The sequence below is a fragment of the Phyllostomus hastatus genome, unplaced genomic scaffold (assembly GCF_019186645.2).
Source record: "Phyllostomus hastatus isolate PE091 unplaced genomic scaffold, TTU_PhHast_1.1 phas_scaffold_182, whole genome shotgun sequence".
Classification (NCBI taxonomy): Eukaryota; Metazoa; Chordata; class Mammalia; order Chiroptera; family Phyllostomidae; genus Phyllostomus; species Phyllostomus hastatus.
Window position 1 is genome coordinate 16,172,305 of NW_025334013.1, and position 24,959 is coordinate 16,197,263.

General features: G+C 57.2%; 2 protein-coding genes across 2 annotated transcripts; one reads left to right on the forward strand and one right to left on the reverse strand.

Moving 5' to 3' along the window:
• Nucleotides 1–12: 12 nt before the first annotated feature.
• Nucleotides 13–13,864, forward strand: EXTL1 (exostosin like glycosyltransferase 1). The gene is made up of 11 exons (XM_045859496.1): nt 13–1,646; nt 6,429–6,525; nt 6,829–6,936; nt 7,807–7,926; nt 8,490–8,622; nt 8,805–8,911; nt 9,760–9,849; nt 10,788–10,874; nt 11,218–11,378; nt 12,236–12,407; nt 12,564–13,864. Exons 1-11 carry the CDS (start codon nt 877–879, stop codon nt 12,744–12,746), a joined length of 2,028 nt encoding a protein of 675 aa, XP_045715452.1. The 5' UTR covers nt 13–876; the 3' UTR covers nt 12,747–13,864.
• Nucleotides 13,865–16,207: 2,343 nt separating this feature from the next.
• Nucleotides 16,208–24,119, reverse strand: SLC30A2 (solute carrier family 30 member 2). Its single transcript, XM_045859497.1, has 8 exons — nt 23,488–24,119; nt 22,636–22,856; nt 21,435–21,581; nt 20,649–20,802; nt 19,703–19,877; nt 18,866–18,971; nt 17,625–17,759; nt 16,208–17,331 (listed from the first exon to the last, which is right to left on the reverse strand). The coding sequence occupies exons 1-8, from the start codon at nt 23,535–23,537 to the stop codon at nt 17,186–17,188; spliced, it is 1,134 nt and encodes a 377-aa protein (XP_045715453.1). The 5' UTR covers nt 23,538–24,119; the 3' UTR covers nt 16,208–17,185.
• Nucleotides 24,120–24,959: the final 840 nt, after the last annotated feature.

Genomic DNA, 24,959 nt, shown 5'->3' on the forward strand with positions numbered 1-24,959 from the left:
CCAGATGTTGCCTGGAGAGGGAACGGAGAAGACAAATCCGAAGGGCTTGGGCGCCATGGGGCAGGGTCTCGATGCAGGGTCCCGGCCTCTGCACCGTGACAGCTCCAAGACAGAGGGTGCAGGGCCAGCTCCCAGGGGTTGGAGGAGGAGGGGCCAGGCTGCCTGAGCTGGAGACAGCGGCAGGGTAGGAAAGGATCAGGACCAATAGCCCTTTTGGCACTGTAGCCAAGGGGCACCAGCTGCATGCAGGCCTTGACCTCAGCTGACCCTGATAGCCCACATGGGGCACTGGGTCTAATTTTAACTCAGCCACAGGGCCTGCAGCCCAGGAGTGCTTGTCAGCGGGCACAGGGGTGGCCAGAGCTGCTCTGGGGCTGCTCAGGCTGGGGGAGGATTGGGGAGACCACCCCGTGCTTCTTCCAGCCCTGCACCCTGGCCAAGCCACCTCTTGTGGGAGCTCTGACAGGTCCCCCATGGCCTGGCAGATTGTACTCTCCATCAAGGACCAGGTCAGGGGGTTCAGCCAAGAAGAGAGGACACAGCCTAGCAATCTAGACAGCGGTTGCATCAGCCTGAATAGTGTCCGGGGCAGGGGCTCCTGCTGGGAGAGCAAAGGTTGGCTTGGCTGTCCGAAGGCCCAGGAGGCAGAGTCCTGACCACAGGAAAGCCAGGCCAGAAAGCCGGGTTCTACCTGGCCTCCTTGTGCCTGGTTGGCAACTTGCTGTTTGACCTTAGGCAGGACAGCCTGCTCTTCATGAGCCTTGGTGTTCCCATCTGTACAATGAGGGCACTGAACTAGGGTGATCCCAGCTCCAGTGACCCCGCGTCGGGCCCCTGCACCTCCTGCTTCCCCCAGCCCTGGCTGTGGGTGGCCACATGCAGTCGTGGAGAAGGAAGTCCCTGTGGCTGGCACTGTTGACCTCCTGGCTTCTCGGCCTCCTGGGAATCTTTCCCCTTCTCCGCCTGGCAGTGCCCACCAGACCGCGGGCAGGGCCCCCCCCAGGCTGGCCCCGCTGGCTGGATGCAGAGCTCCTGCAGAGTTTCTCCCATCCTGGGGAGCTGCCAGAAGATGCCCCTCGACCTCCTCAAGCCCTCCGCAGTGGCAGCTGTGATTGGGGAGCTTGCTTTGATGCCTCGAAGTGCAGGGGTGGCAGCCTCAAGGTGTTTGTGTACCCGGCCGCTGGACCCATTTCTGAGACGCAGCGCAAGATCCTGGCTTCCATTGAGGGATCCCGCTACCACACCTTCGACCCTGCTGAGGCCTGCCTCCACCTCCTCAGCCTGGATGCCTCAGCTGGAGGGTGCAGCCTGGTGCCCCCGACATGGGACCAAGGCAAGAACCGTCTGGTCCTCCGGCTCCACCCAGCCTCCTGTCCTTGGACCTTCCAGCTGGGACAGGCGATGGTGGCTGAGGCCAGCCCCCCAGTGGACACCTTCCGGCCTGGCTTTGACGTGGCCCTCCCGATTCTCTCTGAAGCGCACCCGTTTCGAGGTGGGGCTCCTGGACAGCTGCGGCAGTACAGCCCCCACCCCAGGGCGGCCCTGCTAGCCCTGGCAGAAGAGAGGGGTGGGTGGCGCTCGGCAGGGACCAACTCCTCCACCTGCCCCTGGGACGGGCGCTGTGAGCAGGACCGTGGACCTGAGCTGTAAGTGGAACTTCCCCCTGGGGGCTGGAGGAGAGGGGTCTGTGAGGGGAGCGAGCCCAGAGGTCAGGGTGGAGGGCGGGATGGAGACGGGAGAACTAGCGACAGCAGGAGGGAGTCAAGTTAGACAGCGGGGAGCCCTACTGCCTGGTTCAAGGCGGGTTTTGGAGTTCTCCCTTGGGGATCTTGAAAAACATAAAAACATGACTCACTCTTACTCTTTTTCTCTTATGCCAATGCCTCCTTCACTAATATTTTATTTAACGTGCACTCCTATACTGTTAGCTCTGTGCTGAGCACTTCCATAAATAATGATTGTAATAAGATAATACTCATTGCTATCATTAAGTGTTTGTGTATCAGTCACTGAAGCTCAGAGAGGTTAAGTCATTGTTCGAGGCCACCCAGCCAGCGAGTGCACAGGCAGTATTTTAACTCAGAATCGCCTGTCTCCAAAGCCTTCAGCATCAGCATTCCGAATTCTAAGGGAGGGTTCGTTTACCGTCGACCCTGTCAAATCCCACAGGGCCACGGTGATCAGTCACAGGTGGGGGCTGCGCCTGTGTCTAACTCTGGAGATTGACCTAGCAAGGAAACAGTCTTTGGTCAGAGCAAATATGAATTGGGCTAGACCTACAGAAGAACTTCCTGCCAGTGGGAGTCCTGAATACATATAGAGGGCACTGGCCTATGGGACATGGAGAGCTCATTTAGAAACTTCTCTCTACCTGGCCCCGTTGGGGTGACACACCTTAGGTGATACAGCTATTAACCCCTAAGCACCCTAACCTGTCTGCCCCCCCCCCCCCCGGAGGCCAGCAGTTTCCAAAAGCTGGCAGGGCAGGCAAGAACGAACATCTTCCTGAGCTTGTCCGGGGACCCTGAAGCAGAGGATTCCCTCTCCCTCCCCCAGGCACACCCCTGTTCTCTGCCGGCACAACGTGGGCTATTCTGAGCTCCGCTTCCCTCCCAGGAATTCGTCCCGTGGCCACGCTCCGTTTTTGCCTCTGCCTGGGGCTTCTGGGGCTTTTCGCAGCCCAAGGGTGCTCGTGGGAATAAATCTCTCTACTTCCTCTAGGGAGCCCCACAGCCAGGGGAAGTACATACGGAATTTCCCCACCAGCTCCCACAGCCTTTTGGCCAGGACCCTCTCCTAGTAGGCATTCTCGGCAGTTACCCCAAAAGCCAGGATCCCCCAGGTACCTCGAGCTCAGAGCTCACCTTTGGTGACAAGGGGCTCCACTCACCATGCCCTGTGTCACTTTTCTGACTTGGCTCTTAGCTGTTCTTGCACAGACAGGTCTTCTTTCAGCTGACTGTAGTTACTGCGAAATGCAGCAGGTTTCACTGGTGAATAGGAAAGGTATTGCAGCCTGAACCTCTTGGAGAAACCGAGAGTTAGGGAGCTGTGCACAGTTTACTGATTGGCCCCGAACTGGCCAGAACTGGCCGAGGTTTTCTAATCAGCGTGGCCCTCCCTCTGAGTGGCATTTTTGGTAAGTTTTTCTCCCAGGCGTGACGCCTGGCAGGCTCTGATATTGTTGTCTAACATCAAGAAGTTCTGTCTTTGGCTTCCTCCCTCCCACCTGTAGGTCACAGGAGTTCTCATCTCTGGGGCAGTTTGGGTCTCAGTTTCCCTGAAGTGCCAGGCAGCTGCCTGAGCTAGCGGGCAGTGCAGGGACAGAGTGTGGGAGGGAGGCCGGCAGCCGCGCGGCCAGCCCTGGAAGGTGGCCTGCGTAAACCACTGCTGGCCCGAGAGAGAGGCGATTCACTGTCCCCGCCGCTGTCCCACATTCACTCAGCGAGCAAGGGAGAGGGGGAGGGGACGACGTGAATATTCAGGGAAAGCTTGCTCTGGGCCAGGTGCTGCGCCACCTCACAGAAGTCACGCTAATCCTCTGTCATGCCCTTCAGTGAGGGAGGTATTAGCGTTTTCACTCCGGGGAACGGGGAACCGAGGCTCAGAGGGGCGGAGGGCACGGGGCCAGCCTAGGGCCTTTGGTGACAGGCTCCTTGATTCATCACAGCCTCCCTCATGTTTCTGCTCAGGCGCTTGGCACTGGGCTTCAACCCTGCACTTCTGGCTCCAAAGCCCATGTTTTTCCACCTTTGTCGGGCAGTTCTCCTGTTGCTTTGGAATAAGCCTCCACCCACTGAAATTGTTACTTATTTTTATGAATAGGGGATTCATTCACATGCTACAAAATTCCAAAGGCACAAAAGGGCACACAGTAAAAACTCCCTCCCGCCCGGTCCCCGGCCACCCCGTTTCCCTTCCTGGAGCCAAACACCGCTGCTGGTTTCTCTCTCGCGTCTTTTCTGAGCTGCTCTGTGTGTGCACAAGCAACAGGAACCTCTGCTCTCCCATGGTTTTAATTTGTTTATTTGCACAAGTTCAGTGCAGGTTTTAAAGTCCCCTGGCCCATCTCTACTGGGTGCAGGGGGTGCCGTGCCTCCGGCCCATGACGCCTTTAGGGGCCTATGAAAGGGTTTTCATTTTTTTCTGAATCAGGAGAAAAAAATGAGCTTTTAGGTAGAAGAAAATATTTTCATATATAATATTAATATGTTCATGTTTATATCAACACATCAAATATAATTTTTATCCATTTTTTTTTATGGCAGAGGGGTCACAAAGGCCATAGGAAGTGCCCAGGGCATATGAAAGCAGGTGGAGCCACATGCGCTCCAGCCTTGACCCTGGGGCCCTGATTCCATGGCAAGTATCTTATATGATCACGGAACCCCACGAAACCCCAGATTTCATTGGCAGTTGCCACAACGACCCTTCTATAACACACACATGCAGGTGCTCCTCCAGCCTCTGCTTGTTTACTTCTACTGATGGGGAGCTCACCATCTTACAAGGCTACCGACTGACTACTCACAACCAGCTCCATTATTAGAACTTGTACCAAAACTGACTTTTCAGACATGGGGTCCATTGGTCCTGGGTCTGGCTTCAGTGGCACACTGAGAAGTCATTCATTTAGCACCCAGTGAGTGACCCGTTCTCTGCCAGGCGCTCTGCTCGGCCCTAGAGACCTGAGATGAGGGAGGCACAGCCCCGTCCTCAAGTAGCTTGGTCCTGCAGGACAGACAGACGAGTCCCTGGTTGTGATACACACTGTTAAGCATGGAGAGGCTGTGCAAGCCGCCTGGCTCCTGTACTTCAGAGCTATGTGACTTCTGCCGGCCTCGGTTTCCTCATCTATAATATGCGACGTTAACAGCACATACCTTCTATCTCATAGGGCTGCTGTGAGAATGAACTGTGGTCATGAAAGTCAAGCACTTAGCACAAAGTATGTGCTCGATAAAGGTTAGCTTGGCTCATTGCTGCTCCAGCGCACGTAAGGGCTGTGGGAGCAGAGAGGAGGGAGCCATCTCTGGAGAGATCAGGAAGGCTTGCTGGAGGAAGTGACATTTGAGCTTAGATGTTAAGACGGAGTGGAATTCCTTGGGCTGCAAGGAAGGGAGGGGTGCTCCAGGACAAGGCAGAAGGACAGTTCAAAGTGAGGGAACGGTGGGGGCTAATGAGGGCCGAGGGGTATAGTTCCTTCAACAGGCTCTTTGTTTCTGGGCTCTCTGAAGCCTTAATCTTAGGTGTTTTCAGTCCCTTAAGGCTTTACTGGGGGCGGGGGAGTGCTATAGCTGGCTGGTGCTGCCGCTTTTAATGAGGTGAAGGGGGTTCTGCTGTTTAACTCACTGTCCCTTTCATGGAAAGCCTGGTGGACACAGCACTGCAGAAAGAAGGCAGCAGCCCCGGGTGGTTCACATAACTCAGGGCCCTGAGTAGCGCACCTTGGTTCCCGTTCCAGCTCTGCCCAGCTCTTGCTGAGACCCTGAACTCATCTTTGAGTCTGAGACTCAGTCTCCCCATCTGTTCAATGGGGGTTGGCCCAGAGGCTGACTAAGGACTCCCAGGACTGCTCCTTGAAGGTTTGGACTCAGGACCAAATACGCTGTAGCTGAGGAGGATCCTGGGACCCTCTGGGCCCTGTTCACCAGTCCTGTTCTGAGCAGGCCGGTGAGCCCACGAGTCCTGCCTGACGCCCCTCCCCCTACCCAGCAGCTAGGTCACGGGCACCACTTCTGTGGGTGGGCGGTGCCAGGGAAGTGGCTCTGAGGAGGCTGTGACCCCCCTCCCCCCAGGCACACATAGCCTGAGTGTGGCCCTGGAGCTGGGGGAGGAGGTGGGAAGAACAGAGGAGGCCTGTCCTCTGGGTGAGGGGCCTCTGAGCAGCAGCTTCCTGTGTGGTTCCAGGCTGGGGGCCCAGCCCACCTCACGACAGAGGAGCCTTTCATGGGCCTGGGCCCTCGGGATGGGGGTGGGGAGGCAGGGCATGGAGGCCACTCAGGTGAGGGCTGCCCCAGAGTCTGCGGGGGGCAGAGCTGTGGGAGGGCAAACACGGGCATGTCCAAGTCAGACCGGCCTTGGAAAATCAGGTCCTGCCGCTGCCCATTTTGCAAATGAGGAAACCGAGGCCTAGAGGAGAGAAGGGAGGTTTCTAAGACCAGCAAGGGCAGAGGCAGAGCTAGAACCAGGGGCTCCTGCCTTGTGGGTGAGGGGTGCATGTGAGGCTGGCGCTTGTGTAGGTGTATCAGTGTGTAGCTGTGCTTGTGCCCGAGCGTTTGTTAACATACAAGAACAGGTGGTGGGTTTGTACCTTGTGAATTTGGGAGTGCTGCTGTGGGGGCTGGGGGGCCATCAGTGGGCCAGGTGCTGGAAAGTGCAGCTGTCTCAGGCCTCAAATACGCTGGGCCCCTCCTGTGCCTCTTTAGGGCCCGCCCTGGGGCAACGCTGCCCAATGCCACTTTCTGCCTCATCCCGGGCCGCAGCCGCCGTCTTGATGCCTTGCACTTCCTCCAAGCCCTGCAGGTACAACCCCAACTTGGGCATCCCCCATCCCTGACCCCCCACACCTGAGCTGCCAGGGTCCTCTGGGCCCCAGGCCAATGGGAAGGAGCCGCGAGCTGCCCTTTACTCCTTTACTCTGGGACTCGGGTGTGCCCGTGGCCCCGTTCATCCCACCCTCTGCGGAACAACCCACACTCCCCGAACCACTGGTCTCTCCTCCTTGCTCCTTGCCCCCAACAGCAGCAGCTGCTGCCTTGGAACTGGGAGGTGGGTGTATGTGTGTAGGGCGGGACGGGGCTCCCCAGTGACACCCCCACCCCCCAGGCTGGCTGCATCCCTGTACTTCTCAGCCCTCGCTGGGAGCTGCCCTTCTCCGAGGTTATCGATTGGACCAAGGCGGCTGTTGTAGCTGATGAGAGGCTCCCACTTCAGGTAGCCGAGGGCCCTGCCCGTGGGGTGGGGACTGGGCCCAGGACATGGGAGGGACCCCAGGACCCCAGCCCCTAGGCCAGCCCCAGCTCTCATCCATATGCCCTGTCTCTGTAGTATGTTGGTGACTTTGTTCCCAAGCCTCCAGGACTCCACCGGATCACATGGAGACAGACTCCTGAGGGTTCTGAGAGCATGTCCTGAGCCTCTTTCAGCCTTAGTTTCCCCTTTTGTAAAATGGGAGGAGTTAGAGCAGTTGATCTCCATGGGCCCAGCCCCACGGGTCCATGACCACTTAAATACCCAATGTAAGAGAAGTCCACACACACACACACACACACACAAAACCCCCAATTGGAGTGCCTCAATGAATGAGGCTTCGGGTGGCAAAGGAAAAGACAGCGACTCTTCCATCTGATGGAACCAGTTTTGCCCGGCTCTGGGAGATGCGGGTGTGAACTTTGACCCCGCTGAGAAGGGAGGAGGGTGCAGGGAGCTAACACCAGCAGCTACCTCGCACTGAACCTCTACGCCGCGCTGAGCACGTAACGTGTGCCACCTCATTCAACCCTCACAACCACCCTGGGCAGCAGGTACCATTATCGGCCCCACTTTACACATGCGGGAACACTCAGAGAGGTTAAGTCGCTTGTCCACAGTCACACGGTTACTAAATGGCATTGAAACTCAGCTCTCTGTGACCCTTGAACTTCCAATGCTATGTTACCCGGGACTTGGCCTGAGGGTGGCTGCTGCTAACTCTGGAGAACCACAGGAGAGGGCTTCTGGTTCCCTGACCCCCTACCCCAGGGTCAGTTGGGGCCTGACAAGGCCGCACCACACGCCTTCTCTTCTTCTCCCTCTGCGGCCCAGGTCCTGGCTGCCCTCCAGGAGATGCCCCTGACGCGGGTGCTCACCCTGCGTCAGCAGACGCAGTTTCTGTGGGACACCTACTTCTCCTCCGTGGAGAAGGTCATCCACACCGCTCTCGAGGTAAGGGGGGACTTGCATGGCTGGGGCCCTGGCACCAGGCTCCTGCCCCACCCCCGCAGGACAGCTCCTCCGCCTCGTTTGGGCTTCCCCCTTAAAGATGCTTCTGGGATGACGCGGAGACTGGAGCTCTTGGATAAGCTCCTTCCCCAACGCCGGCCTCAGTTTCCCCATCTGTAGAGGGATGGCGGTCGCAGATAGATTCCAAAGCATGCACCGACTCCAGCTGATGGGCGCTGGCTGCCCTGGGGCTGCGCGGGAGAGGCTTTGGGTCTGGAAAGAGTGTCGGAGCCGTTGGCGAGGTCCGTGACCAGTGAGGACGGAGAGGGAGGCAGCCAGCTCCCCAGCATCTGCCAGCTCCGGCCACCATCACCGAGTGTCTTCTACTCTGGACTCCTGCGTCTGAAACCCTTCTGCTCCCAGGGGTTGGGTGCCGCAGCTGCCACCCCCCTCCCGCAGCCTCAAGGGGGAGGGGCGGAGCTAGCCAGGTCCTCACTTCCTCAGACCCCGTTCACTGCCGCCCTGGCCACTCCGTCCAGTCTGCAGAGCCCGCTCTCATTTTACAGATTATTCAGGACCGCATCCTTGGAGTGTCTGCTCACCCCTCACTGCTGTGGAACAGCCCCCCGGGGGCTCTCCTGGCCCTGCCCACGTTTTCCACAAGTCCCTCGGACTTCCCCTTCTATTACCTACGGCAGGGTATGTCCTGAAGTCCCCTCATCGTATCTCCTCGAGTTCCTCCCAGTCTCAACCACAGAGCCCCACCAAGGCATCCCCAGGTCCCTGACCTCTCTCCTGGCTCCCAGGGTCCCCAGTCCCGTCACTCCCCAGAGGACTGTCCCCCCACCCCCACCCTAATAGCCTGTGTCTCATTCCCCCAGGCTCTCACCCTGCAGGCAGGTTCAGCGCCCTGATCTGGGTGGGGGCCCCAGGCCAGCCCCCCCTGAAGCTCATCCAGGCGGTGGCAGGCTCCCAGCACTGTGCCCAGGTCTGTCCCCTTGCCAGCTGGGATCCAGGGTGGGGGCAAAAGACAGGGCAGGGCCCTTGAAGACACCTGGACCCCAAAGATAACCACCCATTTTGGGGAGGGAAGGCACGGGGAAGACTTTTAAGCACCATTGCTGCCTTCTTCTTTAAGTCCCAAGTTTCTCGTCCTTTTTCCCCACCCCCCTCTCTGCCTCCCCATGGAAATTGATGACTCCATCCAAAAAGAGGTACCTCTTGGGGAGGCTGGAGGGATAAACATACCTGTGTTCACTCACTTACTCACCCAGCTCACTTTCTGAGCACCAGGCCCCGGGCTTGACGCTGAGGGTGCAGAGAAAAGGCAGGAAAGGGCTCTCCCCTGGGATTCAGATTCAGTCAGCATTTCCTAGCACTCAGGCTGCCAAACATACCTTCCAGAGAAGCCAGAGAGACTCTCGAGAACACTTGCAGAAGGGGCAAGCCGTGAGCTCAGCCGGGGCACAGATGGAGTGGCAACAAAGACGGGAATAGGAGCTGGGCTGGGAATGATAACGGAGCAGGAGGAAGAGAATGAAAATCTTCGAGACAGGGTGGGTGTGGGACACGGGGTCAGGACCCAGGCTAGGGGCTACCACTAGAACCCTCTTGAGTTCTGATGCCAAGGGCAGCTAGCTACCTTCGTGTCACTGGAACCCCTGCCTTCCAGACGCCCAGAGGCAAGAACAGGACAGCAATGAAAGGACCTCAGCTCCAGCTGTCTTCTCCCAAACTCACATGTACAGCCGCTCACCCATACTTCTTCCATCCTGAGAAAGAAAACGCTTGGGATCTTTCTGGCCCAGACTTCAGTAACACCCGCTTTCCTCCTAGATCCTGGTTCTCTGGAGCAATGACAAGCCACCCCCACCCAGGTGGCCTGAGACAGCAGTGCCCTTGACAGTCATCGAGGGGCACAGGAAGGTGAGGGGTGGGGAGCGGCATGGAAGGGGTGGGCTCAGCCCCAGGAGGCAGGGCCCCGAGTAGGGGGGGTGGCGGGGGGCGGATTTACTCTGGCCTGAGCCAAAGCCGGACTTCACAATGGGCCTGAAGAAATCGGACAGGAGGTTTGCCTACTGGCCTAATAGAAATGATTCTCTTCCACCCCTGGCCCTTGTGGATTGTGCTTCCAGAGCACTGGGGTCTTATGAGACGAGGGAAGGCAGAGGGGGTACGTGGTGTTTCAGATGAGGTGTGGAGGAGAGACTGGGGTCTGGAGGAAACGTGGACAGACGGGCCCGAGAGGGGCGACTTCTGCCAGCCTGGGTCAGCACGAGCCACCTGCTTGCTGTATGGTTCTGGACGAGTCCCTTCATCTCTGAACCTGTTTCTTGTCCTCACTCGAGGACATTGCTTCTAGAGAGAGAGGAATGGGGGGAGAGAGAGACACCAGTCAGTTTACTTCTCATATGCACCTCAACTGGGGGTCAAACTTGCAACCTGGGTATGTGCCCTGACTGGGAATCAAACCCATGACCTTCCAGTCTATGGGATGATGTTCCAACCAACTGAGCCACACCAGCCAGGGCTGGACCTGTTTCTTTCCAACAAAGGATATTTGACAACCCTTTCCAGGGATGAGGTGAGCATCCAATAAAGACAAGGGAAGAATCCTGAGATGTCAGGAAGGGCCCCTAGTCACCAACTCCCACCACCCCCCCCTTCCCATTTTACCAAAGGGGAAGTCCAATTCCAAGAGGTAAAATGAGTTCCTCAGGTCAAAGTTCAGGGCAGGCTTCCATTTTCACTGCCTTTTCTTTACAACATGCCCTCAGGACTCCTGCTTGGCACACACTCGGATGTTCACGGGGGGGGCCCTGCAGCTTCCCACCGCTGGCTGAGTCATCTCTCTCCCACTGCAGGCCAGCGACCGCTTCCGCCCATACAGTGCCGTCAGCACCGACGCCGTCCTCAGCCTCGATGCCCACAGCAGTCTTTCCACAAGTGAGGTGCGGACTGGGCCCAGGAGGAGTCCAGTGTGGGTGGGGACTGAGCCAGAGGGCCCTGGTGGCCCCTCGGGTCCCCGAGCTGGGAGGGCCGGGTGTCAGAGACCCGGTCTCCTGCCTTTGAAACCGCCCCGGCATGCGACTCAGCCTCCTCCTTAGAAATCTAATAGAAACTTTCTACAGACTATTTTGAAAATGCTTTTTTGTCCACTCCCAGCTGAAAATTTTCCCCTAAGCATCCTCTGAACACTTCCATGGTCTTATCTCCTCTTCCTGAGCTCAGGCCGGCTTTGCGTCCATGTCTCTGGATGTTCCTCCCTCGGACCTCACTTAAATGTCTCCCCAGGTGGACTTTGCTTTTGTGGTGTGGCAGAGCTTCCCGGAGCGGATGGTGGGCTTCCTGACGTGGAGCCACTTCTGGGATGAGGCCCGGGGTGGCTGGGGCTACACCGCTGAGAGGGTCAACGAGTTCTCCATGGTCCTCACCTCAGCCGTCTTCTACCACAGGTACAGGTGGTGGCCCTGGCACCAGGATCAGAGGGCCAGCGACCCTCTTTAAAGCAGGAGCAGGGTGGCCTGGAGCGAACACTGACTAGAGCCCAGAGATCCAGGTTCAAGGCCCAGGCCTGCCATGTCCCAGCTGGGTGGTGGGCAAGTCTCCTCACATCTCCTGAGGTTCAGCTTCCTCATCTATAAAATGTATTCACCTCATAGGGTTGTGTGATAGTCAAATGATAAAAGAAATTTTAATAAGTTAAAAAAATAAATGTGTGTGATGAGCTGGGGGCTGCACAAGCACCCCAGTCTTGGGGCTGGGACTGAATTCTGGAGGGCCTCTTTAGAGGGCCTTCTTTAACATGTTTAAACCAAATGCGGAACCTCTCGCAGGGAATCCTCAGCACAGTGAAGAACACCCCTACTGTCTGCGGGGCCGGGCTGTTCAGTGGGAGGGCTGCGTGGAGCAAGGCTCGCCTGCAGCGGCACCAGCCTCGTTAGCCCACATCCTTCCAGAAGCTGGTTTTGGGCTGCCATGTTTGAGGGCCTTGGAACCAGCTGATCCCCTCTCAGTCTGGGTCTGAGTTCATTCCTCAGAGCCTGGGGTAGGGGCCCCAGGGAGCTGTGGGGGAGGGGGCAGGGGTACACCATTGGCTGCAGGCAAGCCACAGAGAGCACAGAACAGCGGGGAGCACTTGGTACTTACAGTGGGGGCTCTCTGAAGTGGCCAGGGCTCAGAGCGGGGAGCAGGGGTTTTGTGAAAGGCTTGGAGACTGGGGTCAGGGGGAGAGTGTCAGGACTGGGAGAATGAGGCCTGGGGAGGGGGCAAACTCGGTTGCAGCCTCTCCCTGTCTCCCCCCCTCACCCAGGTATTACCACACCCTCTTCACCCACTCCCTGCCCGAGGCTCTGAGGAGCCTGGCAGATGACACACCCACCTGTGTGGACGTCCTAATGAATTTCCTAGTAGCAGCAGCTACGAAGCTGCCCCCTATCAAGGTGCCCTATGGGAAGCGGCATCTGGAAGCCAGACCACCACTGGTGAGGCTGGAGGGGCACTGGGAGGAGAAGTAGGGGAGAGTTCCCTTTCACTGGCTAACCCGAATTCTTTCTGCTGGGGGCGGGGGGGGGGGGAGGGAAAAGGCTGGGTTCATAAAGACGGAAAACCCTCCGACATATTTCTCCTCCCCCTCTTAGGTGTCTAGGGGCCGGGGGCCCGCACCTGCGTTGCAGCCCGCAGACCATAACTGCATCAACCAGATGGCGGCAGGGTTCGGCCACATGCCTCTGGTGTCCTCTCGCTTCCGTCTGGAGCCAGTGCTCTTCAAGGACCCCGTGTCGGTGCTGCGAAAGAAGTATCGCAGCCTGGAGAAGCCCTAAGTAGGACCTACAGAAACCCCTTCCTTACTCCCACGGGCGCTGCACCTGCTTAGGGGAGGTGGCGCGGCTCAGATGTTCCCTCCCTAGAGACATCTACGGACCCAATTAAGGAATCCAGTTGGCCAACACGTCAGATTCCAATTGGCCAATCAGTTACATCGCCCGGAGGGGGTGGGACCTCACCCCACTGTGCAGCCCAGCAACAGATGATGGTTCCGCCTCCGTGCCTCTGCCAGTGCCAATCACTCTGCCCAGTTGACTTCTTGTCTTTCAAATCCTCGCCTCCCACAGGGACTTGTCTGACCCCCATCCCGTCTCCGGGTCGGTTTGGTCTCTTCTGTGCTTTTATAGCTGGGTGTTTCCCGCAGTCCCGGCATTGTGCATGCTGCCTGGTCGCGCATACCATCAAGCCTCTGGACTGGCCCGGGAGCCTCAGAAAGGCAGGGTCGTGTTCTCCTTCTCTAGCCTGGCAGGTGCGCTACGAATATTTGATGAAAAGATAATGGAAGAAACATCAGCTGCGTGCCTGGCTCAGTGAGGACGGTGGCGGGAGTGTGGACAGGAGTGAGGAGTTGAAACTCCATCCCCATCTTCGGGGTTTCCAGTCCGGTGGGAAGGCAGTTTAACCACAGACGCCTGCGTTGCCAGGCACGATCATCACGTCCCAGCGATGGAGCAAAGAGGCGCCAGGAAGCTAGTTTTGGCTTCCTTCTCGAACCGGCGGAGCAGAGCGAGGAGGGGACGAAAGGGATGAGAAGGCGGGCGATTGACCCCTGCCCCGCCAGGGACCCTGGGCTCAGGCTCGGCCGTCGCCCTGCGTTACCATCCTAGACCACTAGAGGTCAGCGCCGCTCCACGCTCCAGTCGGGAAACTAGGAGGCTCGCTGCTGTGCAGCCTGAGGTCTGAAAACTCAGCGGGTAGGGGAATATCTGAAAGGACAGCCCCACTTTTTGGCTCACACACTTAGGACCAAGCAGGGTGATTTCTAGGTGGGCTGGGTGGGAGCAGAAGCTGGAGTGCCTTTAGGGGAGAGTGGAGTGGGGGAAGGGACGCTGGGTTCTCCCGGGTTCATCCACCTGGAACTGGAATTATCACTTCCGAAATAAAGCTAACGTCCTCGCTGCCCAAACTCAGGCTATAAATACCCCGTAAGCAGCTGCGCAGGGGAGGCACCTGGGAGGGGGACGATTCTAGAGGGGTGGGGGTAGAGTGGGTCCAGCCCAGATCCAGGGTGTCAGGTGTTTTTCTGCTTTGATGTCCTCGCTGCTTTGGAAACTCCCGTGACTAGTGCGCTGGCCAGAACATGCTGTCCCCCAAGGCCTCTCCAAGGCTTCCCACCCCCATCGTCTAGCTTAACCTCTGCCCCCTGGATGACTCAGGTCCTTCTGGGGGCCAGTCACCGCTGGGGGTGCTGAGAAGGCTCTCTCTCGGGAGGCATAGGGCTGCTAGATTCTTGAGGTGGGGGAGACGGCGAGTTACAGAAGATGGGAGACAGCCTGGCCCAGGATCGAGAGCAGCTGAGGGTGGGTGAGGAAGCGCACAGCTGCAGCCCAGGCAGCCTTCCCAGGACGCAGGGCTCTGCGTGCCAGGCCCAGCCAGGGGAAAGAGGCACCTTTGCCTTCCCCGATCACAGCTGCAGCACTCAGAACACTGAATGCCTTGGCAAAGCCTTGCCCATGGGGAGGGCACTGCAAGGCCCAAGGTCTCACACTGTAACGACATGCAGCCCAGAGCAGGTCCCCAGCCCCTGCTGCAGGGGAATGAGGCAGAAACTCCAGACCTGCCTCATACTGGCTCTGTGACCGAAGGTTGCTCTCTGAGTTTTCTCATCTGTAAAAATGGAGCATCGCCATGCCTGGAGAGGGGGTTAAGGACTCAGCATAGAGCAAAGCTCAGGACCCAGGTTCCTGGGACCTTCCATGGCTGAAGGGGCATTGATTCCCCTGAGACTGGGGTGGAGGGCAGCATGGCCATCAGCAGTTCCCCGCACACCCTTCCAAGACAACACAAAATGACTTCCCACTAATTTTCAGGGGCATAGGAACCCACTGATCTAGGTCACAGGTAACCCTGACGTCAGTGCTAGAAAGGCACAGAGTCATCCCTTCACTGATGAGAAGAGAGAGGCTCAGAGGGGGAGGTGAGTGACCAAGGCCCCCCTCCTCCTGCCCTGGGTACTGACAGAGCCCAGACAAACTTGGTGCTGCCCCTGCGGAGGCTGGGAAGCCCACCAGCCCACCGGGAAGCCCAACAAGGCAGCCTCAGGCTGCATCTTCCAGGATAAATATAAAAGTAACCACTCCTCACCGACCCGGTGCTTAGCAGACTTTGGCTTCAGTCCTCACAACAACCCTGTGAGGCGGTTGTTAACATTCTGTGAGACCGGAGACAGGTTTCCCCCTTTCGTTTTATAAACATAATCCAAAAATAAACAAACAGCCCTGGCTGGCGTGGCTCAGCGGATTGAGTGCCGGCTGGCCTGTGAACTGAAAGGTCACTGGTTCGATTCCCAGTCAGTGCACAGGCCTGAGTTGCAGGCCAGGTCCCCAGTTGGGGGCATGCGAGAGCCAACTGATTGATGTATCTCTCTCACATTGATGTTTCTCTTCCTCTCTTTCTCCCTCCCACTCTCTAAAAATGAATAAATAAATAAAATATTTAAAAGAAAAAAACAAACATACACACTTAAGCCACCCCCTAATTCAGGAACCTTCACACAGCCCAGGAAGCCAGCATCTCCTGGGCCCCTCCGTGTCCTCCATCCCCAAGTTCAGAACAGGTCAGGCCACACTGGCAACAGCTGGCCCCATCAGATCCAGTTTCAGGCTGAGCTCCTCGGGACACTGCCAGGCTGAGGAGTGGCCCCGGAGCTGTGAAGTGGTTAGGGCGGGTCCCAAGATGACATTCCTGTCCCCCCTCCCAGCGGTGACCAGGGTGTCTTTGCACTGGCACAGCTTCCTGGGCTGGAGGAATAAGGAAAGAGGAAACCAGCCAGGTCCTTACCTGGTCAGAAGTCCTCCTCCCTCCAGGCAAGGGAAACATGCGTCTCACAGCTGGAGTGACCAGCACACAGATGGCCTTCGGGTGCCCCCTGACCCCCCATCTCAGGGGGACACGGAGGACAGGGCAGGGGACCTATGTTACCGGCAGTATTGGTGGTGAAATTAGACCTCAGTTCTTAAGTTGTGCAAAGGAAGATTTCAGAGCTAAGAACTCAGATTGTAGGAGAAAGTTTATTTAGAAAGTGACAGAGGTAGCAGAAGGGCCCTTGGAGATGAGGAGAAAGGCAGAGGTAAGGCAGCTGGGGGTGGGGGAGAAGAAGGGGGAGGGAAGGGCACAGGCACACTGGTCCTTCATCTTGAGGGTTTTTTTTTTTAATTTTTAAAACGTGTTTATTTTAGAGAGAGAGAAACATTTACGTGAGAGAGAAACATCAGTGAGATCAAACTCACAACCTAGGTACATGCCCTGACCGGGAATCGAGCCCCCAGCCTTTTGGTGTACAGGACGATGCTCCAACCAACTGAGCCACCGGGCCAGGGACATCCTGAGGGTTTTAAAGGCTGGGAGTTTAGGGGAGATCTTAGGGGAGGATCTCGATAGACTATCCATCAGCTTTATGCTGATGCATCAAAATGAGATTGATTCCCTGACTTCATCTGCCCGTGCGTGTGGTTGGCACAAATGGCACTAATTGGACTTTTGTTATCTATCTCCCCGAGTAGGGTGATTTAAGCTACGTATTTACTGTCTGGTTGGGGAGAAGTGTAAACCATTTACTCTTCTGCATCCTTGGTTGGGGAAGATAGAATTTTGTGATTTACTAGATGGCTATAAATGGCCTGGCCATGTAACTCTGCCTCAGTTTCCCTATTCCACTTGCCCTGGCTCACTAGCCCATCTCCTAACTCCCCAAGCCCCGTGGCCTCTTTAAACCAGATCACTGTTAGAGGCAGAAGAGGGAGGGGGCCCTGTCCACGGGCTTCTTTGTGGATTCATAAGGCAAAGGCAAGACAGATTGAAAAAGGGAAACGGGGTGTGTAGACAGGGGACGTTGAGGCCAGGCTCCCCTCCAGCACCCCTCACTGTACTCACCGCCTTTCCCTGAGGCTGGTGGTTGGTAGGACAGCATTGGCTGAGGATTAGGCCCAAACCCAGGCCTGACAGGAGCTGACCCGGGAGCCGAAGGAGCTCCTGTACTAGCTTTACACTGGCTGAGCTCCCATCGTGGGGTGGCTGCAGTCAGATGGGAGAGGCAGGGGAAGAGCCTCGCTCCTGCAGTGGGCACGACTCCTCCACACTGAACGTGGAGCTAAGATTAGGAGAGGGATCTGGTTTTAACAGCCAAGGTAAACAGAGTCCTGGCTGGGCTTGAGGGACACTGGGCCCCGCCATTTGTAGGTCCTGTCCGTGCTCCAGTTGGCACCTGGCTAGGCAGTCAGTCCGACGGACCCTGGCACGCCTGACAGTCCTTCATGTCCTCGGAGTAGTCCTCGATCTGGATGGTTATGGTGTGGAAGTGGAACTGCCTCTGTAGGCGGGCGCTGGCTGCCTTCAGCACAGCCTGGGCATCTGTGTTGTGAGCTGGAGGCCAAGAGAACACACCAGGGGAGGCACCAGAAAAACACTTACTGACTCTTGGGCCCTTAGAAACAATCAGGAGCCCAATGCTCATGCCCTACCCACAGCAGAACAGGACGGATGACCTCAAACATTAAGAAAGCTCAGATTCCACTCCTGTCCCAGGTAACCCCCCAGCTCCCACACCTGGTGCAATCCTGAAAGAAAGCACTGGAACCACCTGGACCCATTGGGGATGCCCAGGCCTCTGGCCGCCTCTCTCCCTCACCCCGCCCTGAGGTGTCCCCACCGCTCACCGATGGCAATGTGGACAGACAGCACGGGCTGCGCCACAGTCAGCGCCCAGATGTGCAGGCTGTGCAAGGCTTCCACGCCCTCCACCGCCAGCAGCAGGTCCCGAACGGCCGTGAAGTCCACGCCCTTGGGTGTCCCTGGGGACAGCAGGGTTGGGGCTGAGGGAAACCGCTCCCTTCCACCCATACTGGTTCCTGTTCCTCCACTGTCATCTCAGAAGAGCTCCTTGGCCAGATCTGCTATTGCCCCTATCTCCCAAATGATCTCCATCGTATCTCCCTGTGGTATTTTCCTCTTAGCACTTAAAACTATCTGACAGCATCTCCTTTGTTAGCTTCTTGTCTGCCTCCACCGCTGGAACGGAAACTCCCTGAGAGCAGGACAGCCTGCTGTGTCTACCGCCCTATCCTCCTCATTGCCTGGGACAGCGCCTCACCCATAGTAGGTGCTCACTAAAGCGAGGCTGGCTCTGTGGGGTGGTTGTTGTTATTTTCTGTGGTGGAATAAGGTACCTGGAGATGGCTGCACCTACATGGGGCGTCATCATCATCTTTATGTGGGTCAGTTACATTCTTGGAGAAAAAGTGCTGAGTTGTAGCTGGTCATTCCTGCTGACCCCACACTAGGATTCAGATTGCCCCTGCCCCCATGGACACCCCTGACGCCAGACCTGGAGCACAGAGCCGGACAAACAGCGCGGTGACTTAGGGCACACCGTTTGCTGCTGCCTAGCACCCCTCGAAGCCCAGCCACACCCTCCTGTGAGGCAGCATCCTCAGAAAAGAAGGCTTGAACTGGCTCGCAGCTCAGCAGCCTCGGCCAGCACTGACTGATCTTTTCTGAGCCTCAGCCCGCCCCCTGTGCAACAGGAAGCACAGTCCTCACCCCTCTCTCTGCCCGAAGGAAGGCAGACTGAGGCTGAGGAAGTGTATGGGGAAGGGCCGGGGTGCCAGGTGCTGCAGACCCAGCCCCGAAACCACCTGACTGGGTTAAGAGGACACATCTCAGCGGGGAGGAGGCACCCTTGGGCCTCGAGGGGGAAGGGAAGGCATGGTCCGGGGACATTTCCAGGAACGGCCACACCTGAAGGCCCAGCTCCGTGCCAAGATTAGCCGAGGGCTCCAGGCTATGCCAGGCTGCAGCCCTGGCTCCCCACCACAGTGCTGGGATCCACCCCTCCCCTCTGGGACTCCCATCAGAGCCGGAGAGCCAAGAGCAGAAAGGGAGCCCCAAGCCCAGTCACCTTCCATTAGCACCAGGATCACGTCTCTCAGGATGGTCAAGGTCGTCCCCAGGACCAGGATGGAAAAGAGGAAGGTGCAGATGGGGTCTACATACTTGTACTCCGGCTGCAGGAAAAAGGGAGAGCAGAGCTGGGGTTCAGCGCCTCATCGTCCCTTTGCCTCCCCTCCCAGCACCGTGTGGGGAAGAGGGGCTCTCTCTGCGGGTGGGCATGAGCCTGGCCCTGCGTCCCTGTGTATTCTGTGCCCAGAAGGACAGGCATGACAGACCGCAGTTCAGGAGAAGGTGTAGTCCCTTCCCAGCCCTCCTTGGCAAGCGGCTGAGTCACGGACAGGGCTAAGTGGAATCTTAGATACCATCTAGCCCCTCACCCCCATTTTACAGGTAGGTAAATGGAGACTCGGTTACATAAAGGGACTCGCTCTACATCACACAGCTAGCAAGGGGCGGAGCCAGGCTTCACACCCAGCGCCTGACTGGTTCAGAGGTACTGCGCCGCCTCTGTGTGATGGGCGAGGCCCAGGCTTCCGCAGCACACAGTGCTGGGCTCGAATGTAGCTCCACAACTTACTAGCTGCATGACTCGGAGCAAGTCACTGAACCTTTCTGGGCTTCAGAAAACACCACTACTTACTCTTCAGGGTTGTTGTAAGGATCACAAATTGAATAAATGTTCCTTCCCTTTTCCCACCATCTGCCAAGAGCTGGGATGGGGCTAGAAGCTGGAAAGGGTCCTGTGCAGAGAGGAGCCCCCAGATGATCTACACCCTGCCCACCCCCCACCCTGTACAACCCGCAGAGCCACACCCTGTCCACCTCCCCCGTCCCCAGCTCTGACCTTGAAGTATAAAATATAGGCCGCCACCAGGATGCCCACGCTCTGCAGCAAGTCTCCTATCACGTGGATAAAGGCAGCCCGGACACTGGGGTTCCCCTGCTGCTGGCTGGTGTCATGGCTCTGTCCGTGGTCGTGGCTGTGCCCGTGGCCAGACTGGTGAAGAGTCAGCCCCATTCTACGGGAGGGAGCGGAGACAAAGCCCAGGAGCTCACTGAGGGAGCAGGTATAGAGGCTTCAATCAGCCAGGAAGAGGCACTCATGAGGGCTGGCCTCCCCGTGGAGCAAAAATCCCAGGCCCCCAGAATGCGTGATTCCTTTGACTGTATGAGGAGCCTGACCCATGGGGCCTTGGTTCTGAGTGCCACAGGAGAAAAGGTTCAACTCCAGTGCCAAGCCAAATTTGGGCACAAAGATGCCCCAGTGCGGAATCTCAGGGCAGGGGGGCACCATGGAGGCCATCAATCCCTCGCCGTGTCATGGATGGGGAAGCGGAGTCGTAGGGATGGAAGTGGCTTGCCCGAGGCCGCTGAGCAAGGACGACAGAACCCAAATGAGACAGTTGCTCTGCACACCCTGCCTCTCACTGAGACCAGTTTCAGTCATATCAGCTTGAGAAACAACTTGGATCCTTCCCCTAGGGACGTCTGCTCCTGCAAAACTATACTGACCCCCCTCCCCCTGCCACAACTTCAGTCAGGAAGCCTCGCACGTTATTCACCAACATGCATGGGGAGGGGAGGTGGGAGGGGAGATGATGCTGCCGCACATTTACAGTTCCCGACGGACCTGGCCCAGGCCTCAGGCAGAACCCAGGGGTTCCAGGCGCCGGAGCTCAGACAGTTAGGGAAATTCTGTTCCTGTAGCCTGCACTGGAGCGTGGCCCGCCCTGTTTCCACCAGAAGGCACGCTGGTGTGCACGTGAGAAATGGGAGGAGGGAGGCCTTACATGATGTTCACGGCCACGGCGCAGCCTGCCGTTATCAGCATGGTCCTCCCCTCGATCTCATAGTCCCCGGAGATCAGCCGCTCCACTGCCAGGTACACCAGCACCCCAGTCATGACCCAGATGGACAGCACGGAGAGCAGGGCTCCCAGGATCTCTGAGGAAGAACCGACCCCAACGCCAATCTCGCATGCGGCCCTACGGCTGAGGGGACCTCCCCTTCCCCCCAGGACCCCCCTGTCCCAAGTCAGGGCCTGGGTCTAATGGGTCTCTGCTGAGAGTATGGCTGCACCTTACCCTGCCACTCACACATCTGACAATGTCAGAGCTAGAAGGAACTTAAGAAGGCATTCGAGTCAAGTCTTTTTGTTTTACATGTAATGAAAGCAACTTTTTAAACTATTGCTCAGCTGGCAAACTAAGGCTTCTGCAGAGGGGAGGCTGGGCTATCTCCCACCAAGAGGAAAAAGATAATGCAGCTAGGACATGAACTAAAGAGGGATTAAAGTCTGCACCTTCCAGAAGGCTTTGCTGACCTTTCCAGCCCCGAAGAGCTGATCCATGGAGCTAACATTACAGTCATTTGTTCTCGAAGTTTGCCCATTTCATTTCATAGGAAGGTGAGCCCTCCTTTCCCAGAGGACGGAAGCCAACTTCGACATTATCTTTCCCCACAAAAGACACACTCCTGGCCTCACTCAGGGAATCTGCCCATCACAGCCACCTAAGAACCCATGCCTTGACCTGCCCCTCTCCCCGCCCCACCCCCACCCCCACCAGGGCCCTCACCAGCTCGCTGCCAGCCGAAGTTCATGGTCTTGGTGGCTGGCCGGGAGGACATCCAGAGAGAGAAGAGGCTGATGAGCATGCTGGCAAAGTCAGTGAGCAGATGGGCGGCGTCGGTCATGATCGCCAAGCTGTGTGCCAGGTACCCACCTGCAGGGGCAGTGATGAGGATGGTGGGTCCTGGTTGGCTGCCCGAGGAGCCAGCTTCCCAGACTGTGGTGTAGCATGGAAACCACGGGCTCTGGAGGAAAACACTAGACTGGGACCTCCTCTCCGCCCATGCGCAGTCCGACCATGGGCAAGTACTTCCTCTGTGCCTCGACTTCTACTCTCTGTGAATCGGGACTAACATCTACTTAGAGGGCAAATGTGAAACATCAAGTTCAAATAGGGCCTGGAAAGCACAGGAGGCATTTAGTAAACTCTCTTTCCTTCTAGGCATTCAGGCCTTCCCTGACCTACCAGTTGTGTGTGGTCTCGGGTAAATCATTGAACCTGCACGTACCTCAGTTTCAACATCTGTACAATCAGGAGAAGGTTGTTTTGAGGATTCGTGCGATAGGTATATATAAAAGACTCAACAAAGTACAGGGAATATGGTCAATGACATTGTCATAACTACATATGGTGTCAGGTGGGTCCTAGACTTACCGGGGTGGTCACTATTTTGTACTCCTGAAACTAATATACTATTTGTATGACAATGGTAATTGAAACATAAAGGTTTTATTTAAATAAAAAATCTAAAAATTGTTATTTAAATAAAAAATTTTTAAAATGAATAGTGAATGTTCAATCTTGACCATGACCCTTGAACACCTGTTTGAACAGCACAGGACCACTCGTAGGCAAATTCTTTCCAATAAACACAATTAGCCCTTCATATCCTCGGGTTTCCCATCTGCCGATTCAATCTACCCCATGGAAACCAGTACTTCGTATTCACAGACGCAGTTTTCCAACCTGGGATTCCCAACTGTGGTGCGTTGGTTCAACCCATGGATGAGAAGGGCTGGTTTTGGGGGAGCCAAAAGTTACATGTGGATTTTCAACTGTGCAGATCAGCACCCCCCTTCCCCCCAAGCCCCCCACATTGTTCAAGCATCAGCTGTATTAATATTACTGGAATATTCAGGAGAAAAGCCTTTGGATCACCCAGACTACCCATGGGCCAGTTTCGTTTAATCGGCACAAAAGTCCTCACCAATGATTTCTCCGATCATGAACACCAGGCAGATGGCAGAGGCCACATAGAGCTGGCGGCAGGCCCGCTCCTTCTTGGGGTCACAGTGACTGCCAGGACCCTTCCCGGCGTGACAGTAATGGTTGCTTTCGGCGGCCAGCTCGATGGATGGCAACTTGGGGTCGGGTGGGGACACAGAAACCCAGGCAGCGCCATCCTGCCACGGAGGCCCCGTGTAAGACCTGGCGGGAGAGGACGGGAAAGAGGAGACTCCGCTCTGAGGTGGGGAAGAGGGGGGCTGACTCCAGGCCTATCTCTCAGCGGGGCCTTGGCATCCCCACGTGTACAATTAGGAGAATAGCTAAAGACACTCGAAGCTGGACAGTCCCTAAGGAGTGACCAGAAGCCCATGTTCCAGGTGGGTGCTGGCGGACTGACCAGGCTCGGGGAGTCTAAGGGCCCTGGCGCGGGAAGTTCACTCCTCCCCCATCCCTCCCAGGGCCTGAAGGAGGCAAAGACCTTGGGAACTGGCCAAGGGGCGGGACCGGTGCTCGGGAGCCTAGAGACGGACTAGAGCCCCTGCGGAAGGGCAAACACTTATCTGGTGCACCTGGGGACAGAGGGCCTCCCGGGGTGAGGCTGCCGGGGGCAAAGTTCCCGGCCGTGGGCGGAGCTCTAGGCGTTGCACTCCCGACCAGCGGACTGTGAGCAGCCTCGAGGGAGGGATGATCCCGAGTCCGCTCTGGATTTCCCCTCTCCTTCCCCTTACCCCACCCCTCCTGTGTGGTCCTGCGTCTAGCCGCCACCCAAACCATCCCAGGAGAGCAAACGCTGCCGTTCAAATTCCCATCCCTCCCCAGGCTCTCGCCTTACCGGGCTCCGGGCCTGGCGTCCAGCAGATGCTGCTTATCCGTGGCCTTCATGCGGCCCCGCGTGCCCCGCTCTGGGTCGGGAAGCCACGCGCGGCTGCCCAGCGGAGTGAACCTTGGAAGCTGCGCGCCAGACGCTCGTGGCAAGGAAGCGTCTCACCTTCTGGGAAAGCCCTGCGTCCCTCTCCGGTCTCCCCCGCGCTCGCCCCTCGCACACCAGCGCTGTCGTGCCGCCGCCCCTGACCGGGCTGCGCTGGGGCCGCGGTGGGACCGTCCCGCTGCTGCGCTGTTCCAGCCTCGACTCCGCGCGCCGAGCGCTTTATCCGGCCCTTGCCACCCCGTGTGAAGCGGCCTGCCACGCGTCGTGTGCAAAAGCCCGCGGGGGAAGGGGGAGGGGTGGCCGGCTGCAAAGGATGCCCGGGAGATACCCCAGAGCATCCATCCGCCGTGTCCGCGGGGCCCGGGGAGCCCACCTGGCTGGCGAGGAGTGCCTCTACTAAGTTAGGAGTGGGCGACGGCTGCGAGCGCTGTTCCGCTCTGTTCCTCGCATGGGGCTGGCAGCGTCCCACAGAGAAGTTCTCGGATCTTGGTTTGTAGGAATTCACCTTGGATCCCCGGAGAGCAGGCAAGTGGCTCCTCAGGCTCCTTCCCTGGGGAAGTTGTGGCTTCCCTGGGGCTGGAGACTGAGAGTTTGGTAGGTTTCCACCCTCAGGGGGCAGCCACTAGCAGATGGCTGTGTTCCGCTCAGGCTAGGTAGGGTGGTCCTGGAGGTGGGGGGGAGGGTGTTAGGGGGCGGGGGTGCCTCCCCCCTCCAGCTGGGGCGGTGGCCCTCTTTCGGACTGGTTGGGACCGAAACAGACCCATCCTCGCCACTGCAGCAGCGCTGGTTCCTTGCGGGCGCGCTCCAATTAGAACTCGGAGTGGCCGGCGTCATCTCCATCCCCTGCCGTCGGCCGGTGTACTTCAGCGCGGGTCTCCATCTGCTCCGAGCGACTCTGTCACCACTGTCCCTTCTCCTCTGACCCCAGCAGCTCGCAGGAGTCCCAAGAGGTGCCTTGCATGGTGTTCCGCCTCTCACTTTCTGGCCTCAAATTCCTTAGGTCTTCTATTGCAAGATACTTCAGAAAATAAAACTGTAAAGTAAAGCAAGTATGTGATTGTTAAAAAAGGAAAGAAACGATAGTAGCTATCTCTAAGCCGAAGAAGTGATGAGGGGAAGGGGGTACCCGGAGGGCTTCTGGGAGCTGGCAGTGTTCTTTCCTTGACCTGCATGGTGGCAACACTGGATTTCATTCTACAACAGTAACTAGTTTGTGCGCTTGTGTGTCTGTAATGTATCACGATTTTTAAAGAAGTTACTAAAAATGCTTCAGAACTTGAGAAAGGACCAGAAATGAGAGCAAAATCTGATTCCTTGACATTCAAACTTAGGGACTGAGCTAAGTTAGCCTTGGAAAAACTCCCAAATGTGAGTCA